The 13,327-nt window shown below is 39.8% G+C and overlaps 1 protein-coding gene across 4 annotated transcripts in view; it reads left to right on the top strand.

The window, feature by feature from the left end:
* Window positions 1-13,327, top strand: part of Sema2a (Semaphorin 2a) — a 184,422-nt gene that overhangs the window by 136,478 nt on the left and 34,617 nt on the right. For all 4 annotated transcript variants that reach the window (XM_034340377.2, XM_034340374.2, XM_034340380.2 and 1 more), the window contains exons 2-3: window positions 2,617-2,704; window positions 10,597-10,648. In XM_034340377.2, the coding sequence (XP_034196268.2) occupies window positions 2,617-2,704; window positions 10,597-10,648 (140 nt within the window). The remainder of the gene's footprint in view (window positions 1-2,616; window positions 2,705-10,596; window positions 10,649-13,327) is intronic.

Here is a 13,327-nt window from a genome sequence, read left to right as displayed (position 1 = left end):
GGACGGGTTTGAACGATAGTATCTCGTTCGTCTAGTTAGTTCTCCCTCGCAGCCCTTCTTTTATATCGAGTCTAATGAACGCGATTACGAAAGCCACGATAACAGGGAAAGTGTGGTGAAACAGGGCATCGGCTTCGTTAATTGAGAAATACTGTTTAAACGAACGAACCTACTGCCGGAACCACCGAATTCAAATGGATAGCTTCCGGTCTTGGGGTCGTTTAACGATATCTCGTCGAGTTAGCAACACTCGAGGGCCAATCTTATCATTACTCGATGCTTAACGAACTTTTATCTATTATTCCAAGACGATTCACAGTAAATAATCGTGTATACGGTGTTTTATGCAAAATTTAATATACAGTTTATATAGATATTAAGTTGCGCATCAAATGGTAGAGAAATTCAAATGCACAGCGGCTTTGGCAAGCAAAAGCGAGCACGATTCGCAAATATTTGGCAATTAGCCAAAATTCCGTGATTAGCGTATCATTGTCTCAATAAATAGACAGCGCGTTTGCATAACATCATTCATAAACGCGGAGCATTAATATTTGTATCGATGACCTGTCAATAATTTCAAGTGGTATTCTCTATTTGTCGAACAAATCGATGGTTCATCAAACCGAATTTTTACGATGAAATCGAATTTCTAAATGGTATTTTCAAAATGCTCTTTTTTATACTCAGCAATCGTGAGAGAAAGGATACTTATCGTTAGTATTGAATTTCCTTTCTATCTATCCATGGCAATTGTAACTTTTGATCGTAACAAAGTACGATGTCTGATGGTAGTACACAAAGGAAGCGTTTTTATTCGATAATGTTCCACGAAGGAAAGTGTATCGATTCTCTGGTGTGGTGCATCTGGAATTTATTATATTCATACGAGGCACGCCATTGTTACCATCTCCAACAACGAACATCAGTTCTCGAGTGGGTCCCATATTCAGGGGGTTCGCGTTACTACGCCGTTTCGTCGCGAGATAAAGCGACGATCAGATTTTTGCATTCATTCATGAAAGGGAGATGGAACCCGCATCGCGGTTCAGTGCAAACTAGCGAGAGAGAGAGAGAGAGAGAGAGAAAAAAAAGGTAAAAGAGGGTTTGAGTTTGCGTTCGTACGCGCAAAAGAACCCCTTTCGTTCGACGACGCCGCGACGCGTCCTGATACCGCATAAAATATAGTAGTTCGCGGTGTGTTAGTTTACAATGGAGAACGAGTATATTTAGGAAAGGGCGGCTTTCTTTCATATGTTAAGCAGATCAGTGTCGGACAGTGTGATAGAGGGAGAGAAGAAAAAGGGGGATGAGCCAGGGAGAATCGAGAGGCGAGGATGGCTGTGTCAGTGCACGAACGTCCCCTTCGACTTTTACCCCGAAGAACTACGCGGCACACGCTCCTAAATGATCGCCGGCTTGACTTGATGTCGTGAAAAATAGCCGTGAACTCGCATCCTTCGGACATTTTTCTTTATAAACCATAAAAGTGAAGAGGAGAACGCGATTTTTTCCAAGTTGTATAATTTGATGCTTTTCTGAGATACTGCGCGGTGTTTCTCACGATTCATATTATGTATACGGAATGGGAAAAGAACTCTGATCGTTTGAGGTATCATCTTGTTTTTAAAAATAACTATGTATCTTTTATCGTGAAAAAAGAATGAACGATTCGTGAGATTTTTCAGATTCAGAAATGAGATAATTTGATATTAAAAATAAAAAATATTATATTTTCTTTTATTTTTATTGTACAGCATCAAGTACAGTCGGCCTTTCTGAGGAAAATGACATTATAGAGAATACAGAAATTTAATTTAATAAGAAAAGAAATTTAGAAAAAAGTACTAACATCATTTTTATTTATCAAATATTATCTTTGAAGGGGTAGTAAGGGCGAGATTCTGTGCAACTTTTTCTATTACTAAAATGCTCGTTAAGGCTTATAATTAATTATTCATTTTATTATTTTATGATTTAATAATTATTTAGTATTCTTATTTTATTATTTAACAACCATTTAATATTATTAATATATTATTTAATAATCATTTATCATTATTATTTTAATATTTAATAGTTATTTATTATTATTGTTATTACTGGATGATTTAAAAACGATCATGCTCGGTACTGTCCATGGGAAGCATCTTAATTACATGTCTTTAATTGATAAAATACTCTATAAACGTATCTCATTTCGTCTAATAATCTCCTATATAGCTTTATATCTTTCTGAATTAACGTTTATTTGTTATTACTTCATAATTCTACATTTCTCACTTTCTCCCCATCTCCTAAGAAATGCATTTATCCCTCGATGAAACGAGGAGCGACAGTTATACCGTTACGTGCTATGTAATTCTAACGAGTTTTACGATCGTCACATAAGTCGCTGGTTGACTTTATTCGACGTGCTACCGAAAGCAAACGAAAGTGAAACGAGAGAAAGCAAACAGAGCGACATAGATGCGACTGAACGTTATTATCAAAGGCCTGACGAACATTTAACGATCCGGCGGACAGCGATCAGCACATTAACAATAGAAATGAATTTCCTCGAGGTTCATTCTCAACGACATGCTATTTAATCTCTTTGTTTACTTTTGCTTTCAGAACACGTGAGGGAATTCAGCTGCGGAATGCTGTACTACAGAACGCTCTATCTGGACAGCAAGAGAGATGCTCTATACGTTGGTGCCATGTAAGTACCTTTATATTGTATATTTAATAATATTCTTCGAAAAGAATCTACGTTTCATACATCTTATACAGAACATTCCGCATAATGTAGTATTACTGCTTAGGGGATGATTCTAAATACAGAAATAAATAAAATTTGACTGTTTAATGTTGGTTCAAGTTTCATTGTATACATTTTGTTAAATCCGAGTCACAATACCTGCCGAACATATTAAAAATATTTCAAATATAGCAAAGAATCATTTTATCCTAGAGTATACTATACCATCTGTCCGTTATTTCTTTTATTATTAGAGTATTAAAACATCGAAGGATAAAAATCGTCCGCTAAAAGTTGCGTTTTTTATTCGCCGTCAAAGCGTGTCAGAAACGGAGCGTAGAGGTATACGTGTTGGGGGTTGAATTTTTATCATTTTCGTGATTAAAATTCTTCACGGATCGTGCAACGTTTCGATTGATTAAATTTCTTGGTAACATCGAATATCGGATAATCCTTGTTTTCAAATACTTTGTGTGTTACGTCGTCGCTAATACACGCCGGCTTTCATAATTATCGTCGCGCTGATTTCAACGAATCGTCACCCCCCCTCTCTTTCGGCCCCCATCCCTCTGTAGATCGCTTTTTATTCGAGACCTTATATCGGCGCGTGTACCGAATCGACGAGCAATTTTGTCGTTATTTATCGCCGGGTTCGAGATCGAAATGAAAAGTAACGTTTTGTTCGACAACGTAACTGGGTCGCTCGTGAAACATTCCGCGCGTTCGGCGTTGATACGAGCTTTACTGGTCGATATCGTTGATCGAGGGTGGTGGCACGATTTCCAACTGCTCCCGTTAACATTTATTAATTCATCGATTCGAGACAGGAAAGCGAAGCTTTTCGCGATATTTAAAACGCAGGTGATTCATTTGTTATCAATTGCTTTCTGTCAAGTTACGGGACAAATGTTCTGATACGAATGTATTAATTTAAAACGCGAATTAATAACAAAAATACTTGCATTCAATATATTTAGAATCTAGAATTCGATTTATCTAAAATTTTAGCTTCGAATAGCTATGAACGCAAATTTCTCTCATTATTAAAATTATTAATTACACTTGCGTCGTGAAATTCGCCATAATGATGCTCGAACGCGTCTGCACTCGTTTTTGTAATCGGCTTCCTCCGCGATATTTGCATGCACTCTTAGCTCGAGTATTGAAATATACACATACCGCGTTTATGTACCGGAACGTTCCTCTGTACACGAGGGGAAGACCAGCTTTCGTTTGCTAAACGTTTCAATTTGCAGGAAGCTAATTTACTGAAACCTTCTGGGGTAGGAGAGAAACGGGACGGGACGGAGGAACGAGCGCCGCGAATTAAGCCGGTTGAACTTTTAAGAACGTTTCCGATTAATGTTGACAATCGGCCGAATGGAAAAAACGCCAGTCGCGATTACCTGTAATCGCGTAATTATTTTCCCAGACGGCGCCGTTTAAATGAATACGCTCTAATCGACGAAATTGCATCTGGAACGTTGTTTCATTATTGTTTATTCGCGTTATTTTGATCCATATAAAGCGATTTTATTTGTCGCAAGGAAATTAGAATTATATATTCTAACGCATTTGCAACTAATATTTAAAATAAAAGACACGCTTTAATCAAATTAAATTTCTATTATCGTTTTAGCCCCTTAATTTATCTGCAAAACTAATACTTCGTTCGAATAAAAAGCAATGTACAAATTTCTTAGGTAGCCTCGTACTGGTAATACAATATTCGAATAGGGGGCTATCTTTTAAAGCGTAGCTCGTCGGACGAGGGAATAAAAAAAAAGGGGGTGGTTTCTTCAAGGGTGGATAGAGATTGTGACGAGGGAACGTTGCATCATTACTACAGAAGTATTATTTCTTGATTCGGTTCCAACCTTTCCTCCTTTGGCCCTTGTGTTACTATCCTGCTGGCCATTCACTAGCGTTTTCTTTTGTGAGCCTCCCTTCTTAATTTGGTAAATGCCAACGAAATGCTACACAGCTCTGGTAATGGAGAAGCTTGCCGGGGGTAGCGTCTGAAAGACGTTGGATACACAAACCAGAGAGATTTTCGTACGAAACGAGAACAAGAATCGCGCGATATATCTATTGTGACGGGTAAAATTATGTCGTGGATTATATCTCGTGAGCGATGGTAAGAGAAAAAGACATTATGGCAATAATCGTTGCGTAGCATCATAGAACATTAAGATCCATGATACACGCGTGTAATAATCGGTAAAAAATATAAATGATACATTACGTTTTTTTTTGCAATAAAAGTCATTAGCATGAAAAAATGCAAAATGTTTTTTTACGGGACCAATCGGGAGACATACTTTGTAATATTTATTAATAAAATTTGTAACGAAATTTGTAATATTTATACGATATTGTTACATTTTCGAATTTTTTTTTCAGTTTTTCAGGATACCATGTATTTCGGCTAATACACGAGTGTATCAATTTAACGAGCGCTAGAATCGTTTTATCAAGTTCATTGGGATTACAAGGCTCATCAAATCATACAGACGATTCGAATAAGGACAATTCATTCCGGCCATATTCATTGGATTGAGCGGTGCTTACGCGGTTCATTTGCCAAATAGTCAGGGTAATGAAGGTTTAATCCTGATTCTGATCAATAAAGTTGCATTATGTTAATCTAATAGATAATTTCCGGATAATCGATTGGCATTGAATTTCAAAGCGCCTCGATGAATAAACTGTTAAATTTAGTATTTCGATAAATTCATTTTCGCACGCGAATGACATCGAATTCGCAACAGGGTCGTTAAAACTTCGTTGATCTCGTGCCGTGTGTTCCCAGAGAAAATGGTACAAGAAATAAATAAATTCCCAAATTTCTAAGTATATAGATTTCCTGAATAATTTTTCGCCTAATTGTTTTCGATTTAACTTGAATTTCGCGAGCTTATTACACGTGGCGGGAAACTCGTCGAGACGCGTCGAACGACGTGAAATAATTTTCAGTCGGAACAAAGTTTCCTCGTGACCGAGGGTGATCCACGACAGAAACGAGATTACTGTAGGGGCGAAGTAAATCGGATAAGGGTGACAGCGAGGCAAAGAAATGACGAGCGCGTAAGATGCGCCTACGCTTTTAAAGTAACACCGTTCGTTTCGGTAACGAGATGAACGCTCACCATACGGAACGAGCAAGGGTAGAAACGCGACTTACGATAAATTGCATTCACAGACGAGACAGATGGAGAAAAATAGAAGAGTCGCTGAATTTTAACGTTTCCTGTTTCCTGGCTTCGTTCCATCGTGCTCGATGCGCCTCACCTTATCCGCCTTACGGGCCGCGTACGTAACCCATTCCGTAATATCGGATTCCGATAAGAATTCTCGCGCAAAAGGAAAACCATTCCGACATTCCTTTCCCAATGATGTGAAACGATTAAGCTCTATGATCCATGAGAGCCGATTCAACGATCAGCCTCTCGATTTCAAATGAAAGGGTAAAGCCGGTTTGTAATTTAATTAAGCGCCCTCGAATAAAACGCTGCCACGTTATTAGCGTATTCCAGCCGAGGCTACGCGTCATAAAATAAATTCGAGCCAGTCAAGTTTCGAATTTGAATTTTGATCGGACAGGAAAGAAACGATCGTGTTTCTCGATTATTTCGAACCGTCAACGAAGAGATAATTATTTTTAGGAAAATTGTGTACGAACCTATTCTCTCGCGTAGCAATTTTTTCCCCTTAATTGGACACAGTTATTCGCGTTCGCGAAACGTGCCGTGGTGAAATGTATGGAATGAAAGCGTCGAAAACAATTCTCCGTCGTGGAAAGGCGTTGACGCGTTAATTAGCATCGTTGAATTACGAAATTCGATATTAATTCGATAACTGGCAGATTGCCAGGTGGTAACCACTTTCCGGGCGTTGATTAACGATCTACGTATATACGGATTTCGGTAACGGTGAACCGTTATTTCTATCAGCTTTGTCGATTCTCGTGGTTCGACGAGCAACGAATTTTCCGCGGTTCGACTTTTCTCGTGGACGCGTATAGAAAAAAAAAAAAAAAAAATCTGGTTCGAACGACGGATTTATTCACTTTTGTGACGCGACAATCTCGCCGGACCTTGTTAAAATTATCACGGGTTCCACCTTTCGCGCGGTGGAAATAGAGAAAAATAACATCCCTTTGCGGCCGGAAAAATTTCATAAAAACAACGGCTCTCGTCATAGTACCGTGTCGATCGAACGAAAAATAAAAAGAGATCAGTGTTTCCGCTTGGAATAATGGACAAAGGGGCGAGCGGACACGGCGATGGAGTTAAATCGATACGTCAAAACAAATTGCTCGATAATGCTTCGACCTGTGTGATAATAAATCCTGCAGCTCGTGTAAGAACCGTGCTTGTATCTTGCGCGTGTGGTAAGGAGGAAACTGAGAAAATCGAAGAACCAAAGGAATAAAGAAAATAGATGATAAAAATGGAAGAAAATTGTTAGAAAATTTTATATTTTTCAAAATCACGAATTATTCAAAATTACATATTTTAATTGATAACAGCTGTTTACTTGAGTTTATTTTGAAGGGTTATATCCTCTGACTGAAACTTGTCAAACACCGTATTGTGTGTTCATCAACATTGTTTTCACTAAACACTGTATTAAATTACCAAAATAACATTCTGTGTAGAATATTCTGATTGAAGTTCGTAAAGGAACAATAGACGAATTTCTAATCCATTGTTTGCTATGACTGGCAACCAACCATTTTGCGTTAAGAACATTAACCTTTGTGCGAACAACTAGGCTATGTCCCTATGAAAATATCACAAAATCATTTCCGACAGTTTCACATCAGTTTACATTTTTTTTTTAAATATGCAAACTAAGGAATAAATTTTCATTTAGGTCTCATTTCTTCGTTTATCTTCCGTAGAAAATATGTAGGTAACGAGGATCACTTATCTTTCGGGTCACTACGTACGTGTTTCTAATAGGTCTGTTCGCCCCTTCCAACGTTCCCTTGTCCTTTATGATCCCTTTTTCCCTCCTCTATTGCAAGCACGGATCGATACTACGTCCGAGCATCGTTCCTCGTTAATTAGAAAGGTGATACCCATTAATTATAGTTCGAGAATCGGCGGCCTGGTTGCGGTTCGCTCTACAATTAAGGCACGCTAATTGAACGCTTCCAATTATCAGACTCGGGAGTCGTTGACTGGTTGCAAGAAAAAACGCTTGCGTTCGCGGATATCGCGGTGTCGACTATCAAATCTCGTCTCCGGCAAATAGCTGTGCGACACGAAAAATCTTGCGATCGCTCCTTCTCGCTTCATTCTTAACAAACCCCTCGATTTTCTTCGTATTTCCGCAATTTCATGGAAATTATCTTTCGCCAAGGATTCCCTGTTCCCCCTTTTTCTCTCTCTCGTTTCCCTTATTCACGTTGAGTCGATTCGTTATTTTCTCGCGGACCCTTTCGTTTTTCTTTCTACGACTTGTGTTCTATCGTCCTCCATTGTTCAACCCCTTTTTTCACCTTCCTTTTTATATACACGAAGTAAGAACTCGTAGTCGTGGCGATACTTGTCACATTTTATGGTTTCGAATGAAAAGTTTAATGGTTAATGGCTACTTCTCCTGTCGATAATGGTGTAAAACGATGACATCGATTAGTTTCATCGTTCTCACTCAGCAATAAACGTCAGGTTCGTGATAGTGGGGCCATGGGTGTATCGAGTACACGTTAATGCACTGCAAGTGTCACATAGATTATCGTATTTATGGCACTTTCAGCGATACTTTTCTATAGCCATTAACACGAAGATTGTAAATTTTTATAATGGCAACAGAATACGATCGTAACAAATGTTCTATTTCATATCTACCTCGTGTACTGTGTATTCCATAAAGCGTTTCCCTGTGTATGGCAATTTTTCTAATTCAATACATTTTATTGACATTTCAATCACTGTCGTTCACACTGATTTTGATCGTTGAAATTCGTAAATTAGAAAGCTTATGATTTGATTAGAGCAATGGTAATTTCAAAATTTCTGTAACGTCGAGTACAGTACAACCATAAAATTCACGCCATTAAAACGTAACACCAAAGGATACTGCTATATTTTACATAATTAAACGGACGCGAATATAGTAGGATTCTGGAAACATGGTAAACGCATTTAGCGAATCAATCGAAATCCAGCGGTATGTGATTAGATTTCACGCATGATCGATGCTGACCATTTTGGCAATTGATACGGCATAATGCTGCACGTACGTTTGAAATCGATAAGCGTGTATTGTTATACCCCGTTTGAGACTGTGATAATCGTTTCAACTACCGATGTTCTTTTGTGTCTCTCGTTTCTCGTGTAACAAACGAACCACGTTGTAATCAAATGGATAGATTGCGAGTCGCAAAATTTTAATCACTGAAAGGATTGAAATATCATTCATTCGTTACAATAAGGTTCATATTGTTCAATATTTTTCAAAATTGTGAACACACGACAGGGTGAATATTATACATAATTATAATATTTAATTGATATCAATCGATCAAAGTTTACGAAAGTGAGAAATAAAGGGATGAAAATTTAGCGGTGAACTTCGGTCCATGGTCACCGATTTCGAAGCTGACTGTGCGATATTTTTTAAATCGAAAACACGATGACTTCACGGTCGCGTTCCCATCGCCATCGATCACCCCTGCAAATTGCTTTCGTACAAATTTTTTCCTTTCCACTTCCGTCTCGAAGCGACGCGATCTCGCACGTACACAGAGCCTTGCTCGCCCCGCCTTTCCCATCCACCTGCTCAGCCCTTGGAAAGTTCTTCGGAGCGAGAAGCCGACGCGGCTGGATTCCAAAGTACGGATTTGTTTTTCCACGTCGCTATTTACTTTTTCACGGCGGCGTGCACAGGATGAATGAGGAAGGAAAAGCTCGAGGGGTGGTGGAACCAACTACCTCGCTCTCCTCCCCCGACCCTCTCTCTCTCTCTCTCTTTGTAGGGTGTTCTTTCCTCTTATCACGCTTCTCCCGCATTCCGTCTGACTGCGTGCTTCCATCGAAGCCCAATGATAAATGGTTATTGGAAATAAAGTTATGCGCCGCGTCGGCGTTAATGTTGCGAAACGCTTGGAAACTGGGTAAATTCGATTTACGAGCTACCGATGTTTCACGTTGCGTGTAACATTTCGCTCGATCCCCTGACACACGCACTTTTGTTTTCGTCAAATGCAACAGCGACCGTTGAAGCATAAAAAAAAATTCTGATACATTTTAAGCTATATGGTTGATTCTATTTTTGGAATAATTATCGATGATGGGAAGATTTAATAGGTGCTTCAAGCCTTTTCGATTTCTTATTAAAGAGATCAGAAAATGCTGTAGCAAATCTAGGATACCTGGGAGCAGCGTGTAATCGAGCTGTTAGGAATTCGATCGTCTTAAGAAAATTCCTTCAAAAACACGTCGCGTCGCGTCGTTGGGACACGAAGGAAATGCAAGCTTCAATGTCGTATTCGCTGAACCGGGGAAAAGTTTCGAAGACCCTCGTTACTTTCCTTCCTTATAAGTATTCTTATTTTTTTTCCGACGAATCAGCTGAAGAATCGTGCTTCAGCGTGGGAGGTCCTAATAAAAGCGAGCGATAGAAAGGAAACGAAAAACAGCTCGTGATTTGATGGGAAAGTGTATACGAATGTTGAAAAGGTTGAAGGCTGTGGAAATTTAAGGTCCTATAAAGAAAATCGAAAGCAAAGTATGCTGGAATAATGTAGATTTATAGAATGAAAATTTGCAAATTAGTCTGTTAATTATTCTTTCGTTTAGCATGAATCGTTTAATTAACACGTTGGATGTTCTTTGTTATAGGGACAAGGTGTTCAGGTTGAATCTCAGCAACATCAGTCACTCAAACTGCGAGGTAAGTGTCTTTTCTAAAACTGTCAAACAAATTTCCTCACACTTTCCTACAATTGAACATATTACTTGTCCGAAACAGTCCGAAAAACGCCATCTGCCGCAGCATCACGCTTCGATTAACCAGTGGACTGCAGATGTAAAAGACTGAATATGCCTTTGTTTTCGGGGGGTCATGATTTAGGAGGTCCCAGACACCCCAGATGAGATTTGATCTGCGTGCAGAGAGCAGTCTTGAGCACAGAAAACTAGCCTTGTTGGATCTGTAGTCATTGGATTAACATCAAACGTCGCGTAACCCTCCTCGGCTTCGCTTGCAGTTTGGTCCGACGATAAAATCTGTGATTCTTTTCCGTAAATCCGAAAAACGGTCTTCGCCGTTCCCCATAAAACTGTCAATCACGTTGGTCGAAATGTCGTCTGCATCATCGCGACAGCTGACGACTCGGACCGGTTAAACGATCCATTGTAGGCGAACTGTATCCCGACTTTTCCAGCCGGCTTTTTCTTTCATCCCGCCTGGATACGAGCGTTTCGTGTCGAAAAATCGACGTTCAGCTTAATGCACCTCGCTGAAAATGGACTCGCCACCCTGAAAATCCGTGACGTTTCACGGGCCTGTTTCACGGACCGATTTTCCCTCTTCTCGTTCGTTTTTCATCGTTTTCCACGAAGTCGATTCTGGTCCGAGCGATATCATACAACTTGATTTTCGTTTCTTTCTCAGAGGAAATAGCATTTACAAGGTGCAGCACCTCGATTGTTCTTAAATTTTAATCCTATGGAGGTCAGATGGGTTATCAGACACCTCGGTGAAGTTAAATCTGCTACAAATTGTGGATCGAATGATAAAGCCCTGAGGAGTGCAATCCGATGTTCGCGAGATTCGTTTCATACCGTGAAATGTTTGCACTTAGAGAGTCGTGATTTTGAACGAGAAGCCGTTTGCAAAAATCAATTCTCTCGTCGGAAGCAGGGTTCTCTAGGAAATGTCACGAATCGAAATCGAGAGCCGTTTGGTCGTTCGAGATAACCCGTTATCGAATTCGAACGGATCATGGACAAAAGGAGAGGCAGTAACGAAGAAGAAGCGGAGGAACGAAGGTTAATGGCAATTTCGATGGAGGCGTTTCGTGTAACGGGTGAAAAGAAGACAAAAGGACGAAGAAGTGTGTTTCCACAGATCGGATTTCCGTCTTCCTGCGAACCATTGCAACAAACCGATCGAAAGTTCGCCGGACCAACTCGAAACTTACGAGCCCTGGAAGGGGTTTAAAAGCAATTTTATTTCAGTGGTCAACAACCGGACAGCAAGTGGCCATCGACACACCAATTTCAGTGTTACTAGACTTGTTTCAAGAAAGCAATTTAAATTCGATCCGAACGAAACGATACTTGATTGATACATCAAAGAGAAACTATAGAAAATTTTCGGTTGACAAATCTCAGAATTAGAATTGTTTGTTCTGTAAAGAATGCATAGATAAATGAAAGCAAACTATGCTAGTTACTATTGTTTCGCAACGACGTGTTTTCTTCTTTGTTACAAAAACACGAGAACAACATTTTCCCATCGATCGAATATCGGAAAAATGATTGTTCATTGTTCCGCGCGATATCCATGCGAGTACGCCAAAATCCCAACAGATTTTCCGCGAAATGGACGTCGGCAAAGTATTTGTGTACGCGAAAACAAGAAGAGTCGCAGTTGTTATTGATGACAAGCGGGGATAACGAGAGCGTGGGATGTTATTAAATTTCCAGTGGATTGTGGCCAATAAATTGAAAAGCGTTTGAACAGCGTTCGTCGGCGAACGGTTGGAAAACAGCGTCGAATTTTTCGAGTTACTCGAAGCGATAAAAAGAGAGGGAAAAAAGGTACGGAATGATCGTAGAAGAACGTAAGGGAAAACAATTTTCAAGGTATCGAACGGTACATCGAGTAGTAGCTTTTCACGTATCTTTACCTTCTACGCTCCATTGAAATCGGCCATTGAATTCCATCGAAATTCCCTCGGGAGGGGCAAGGAGGAGTTTCCAAGAAAAAAAATGAACTCTTTCTCGATACCGATTCTATGGCCGGGCACAAAGAACGTCGAAACGACGCTCCGGCATGGGGTAGAAAACGACAATTCGAAAATGCAATTATTCCAGCAACGTATCGTTGGTCGTGCCACCTGTCGCGAAACCGAAAACCACCCCAAGTAGAGAACGGGGGGAAAAAACACACGTGGAAAAGAGAAGGAGAAACAGAAACAGAGCGTGGCAACGCTGGTCCGTCTCTTTGGCCAGATGTGACGATTGTGACGACACGAAAAAATAATTTAAAAGCGGAGAACAACGGACGATCGGTGGACGGGGGTCGTAGTTGAAAAAAAAAAGGGTAACTCTCGAGTTTCGTCCTCTCGATTGGCCCGGCCAAAATGGATCGAATTTCCAGCCGGTCCTTTTTTCCCTTCAATTTTCTTTAATTATCATTGTTCGTCCGGTTTGCGAATAGTAAATTGATGCGTGTAAAACGTTCGCGTATTCTGTTTCTCTCGCGTTCTTAGTGTGGGTGTCCTGTGTGTAAAAAGGACTTTTATTTGCAACACGTTGGACGAAAAAAGGTGTTGCAGGAAAAGGATAGCCAGACATATTCGTAAACGAATTATATTTATCATTTGAAAATCTTGAGAAGGGG

This window comes from Osmia lignaria, chromosome 10, assembly GCF_051020975.1.
Source record: "Osmia lignaria lignaria isolate PbOS001 chromosome 10, iyOsmLign1, whole genome shotgun sequence".
In the NCBI taxonomy this organism is placed as follows: domain Eukaryota; kingdom Metazoa; phylum Arthropoda; class Insecta; order Hymenoptera; family Megachilidae; genus Osmia; species Osmia lignaria.
The sequence above is the reverse complement of the archived record's forward strand: the minus strand, read 5'-3'. Positions and strand labels throughout refer to the sequence as shown.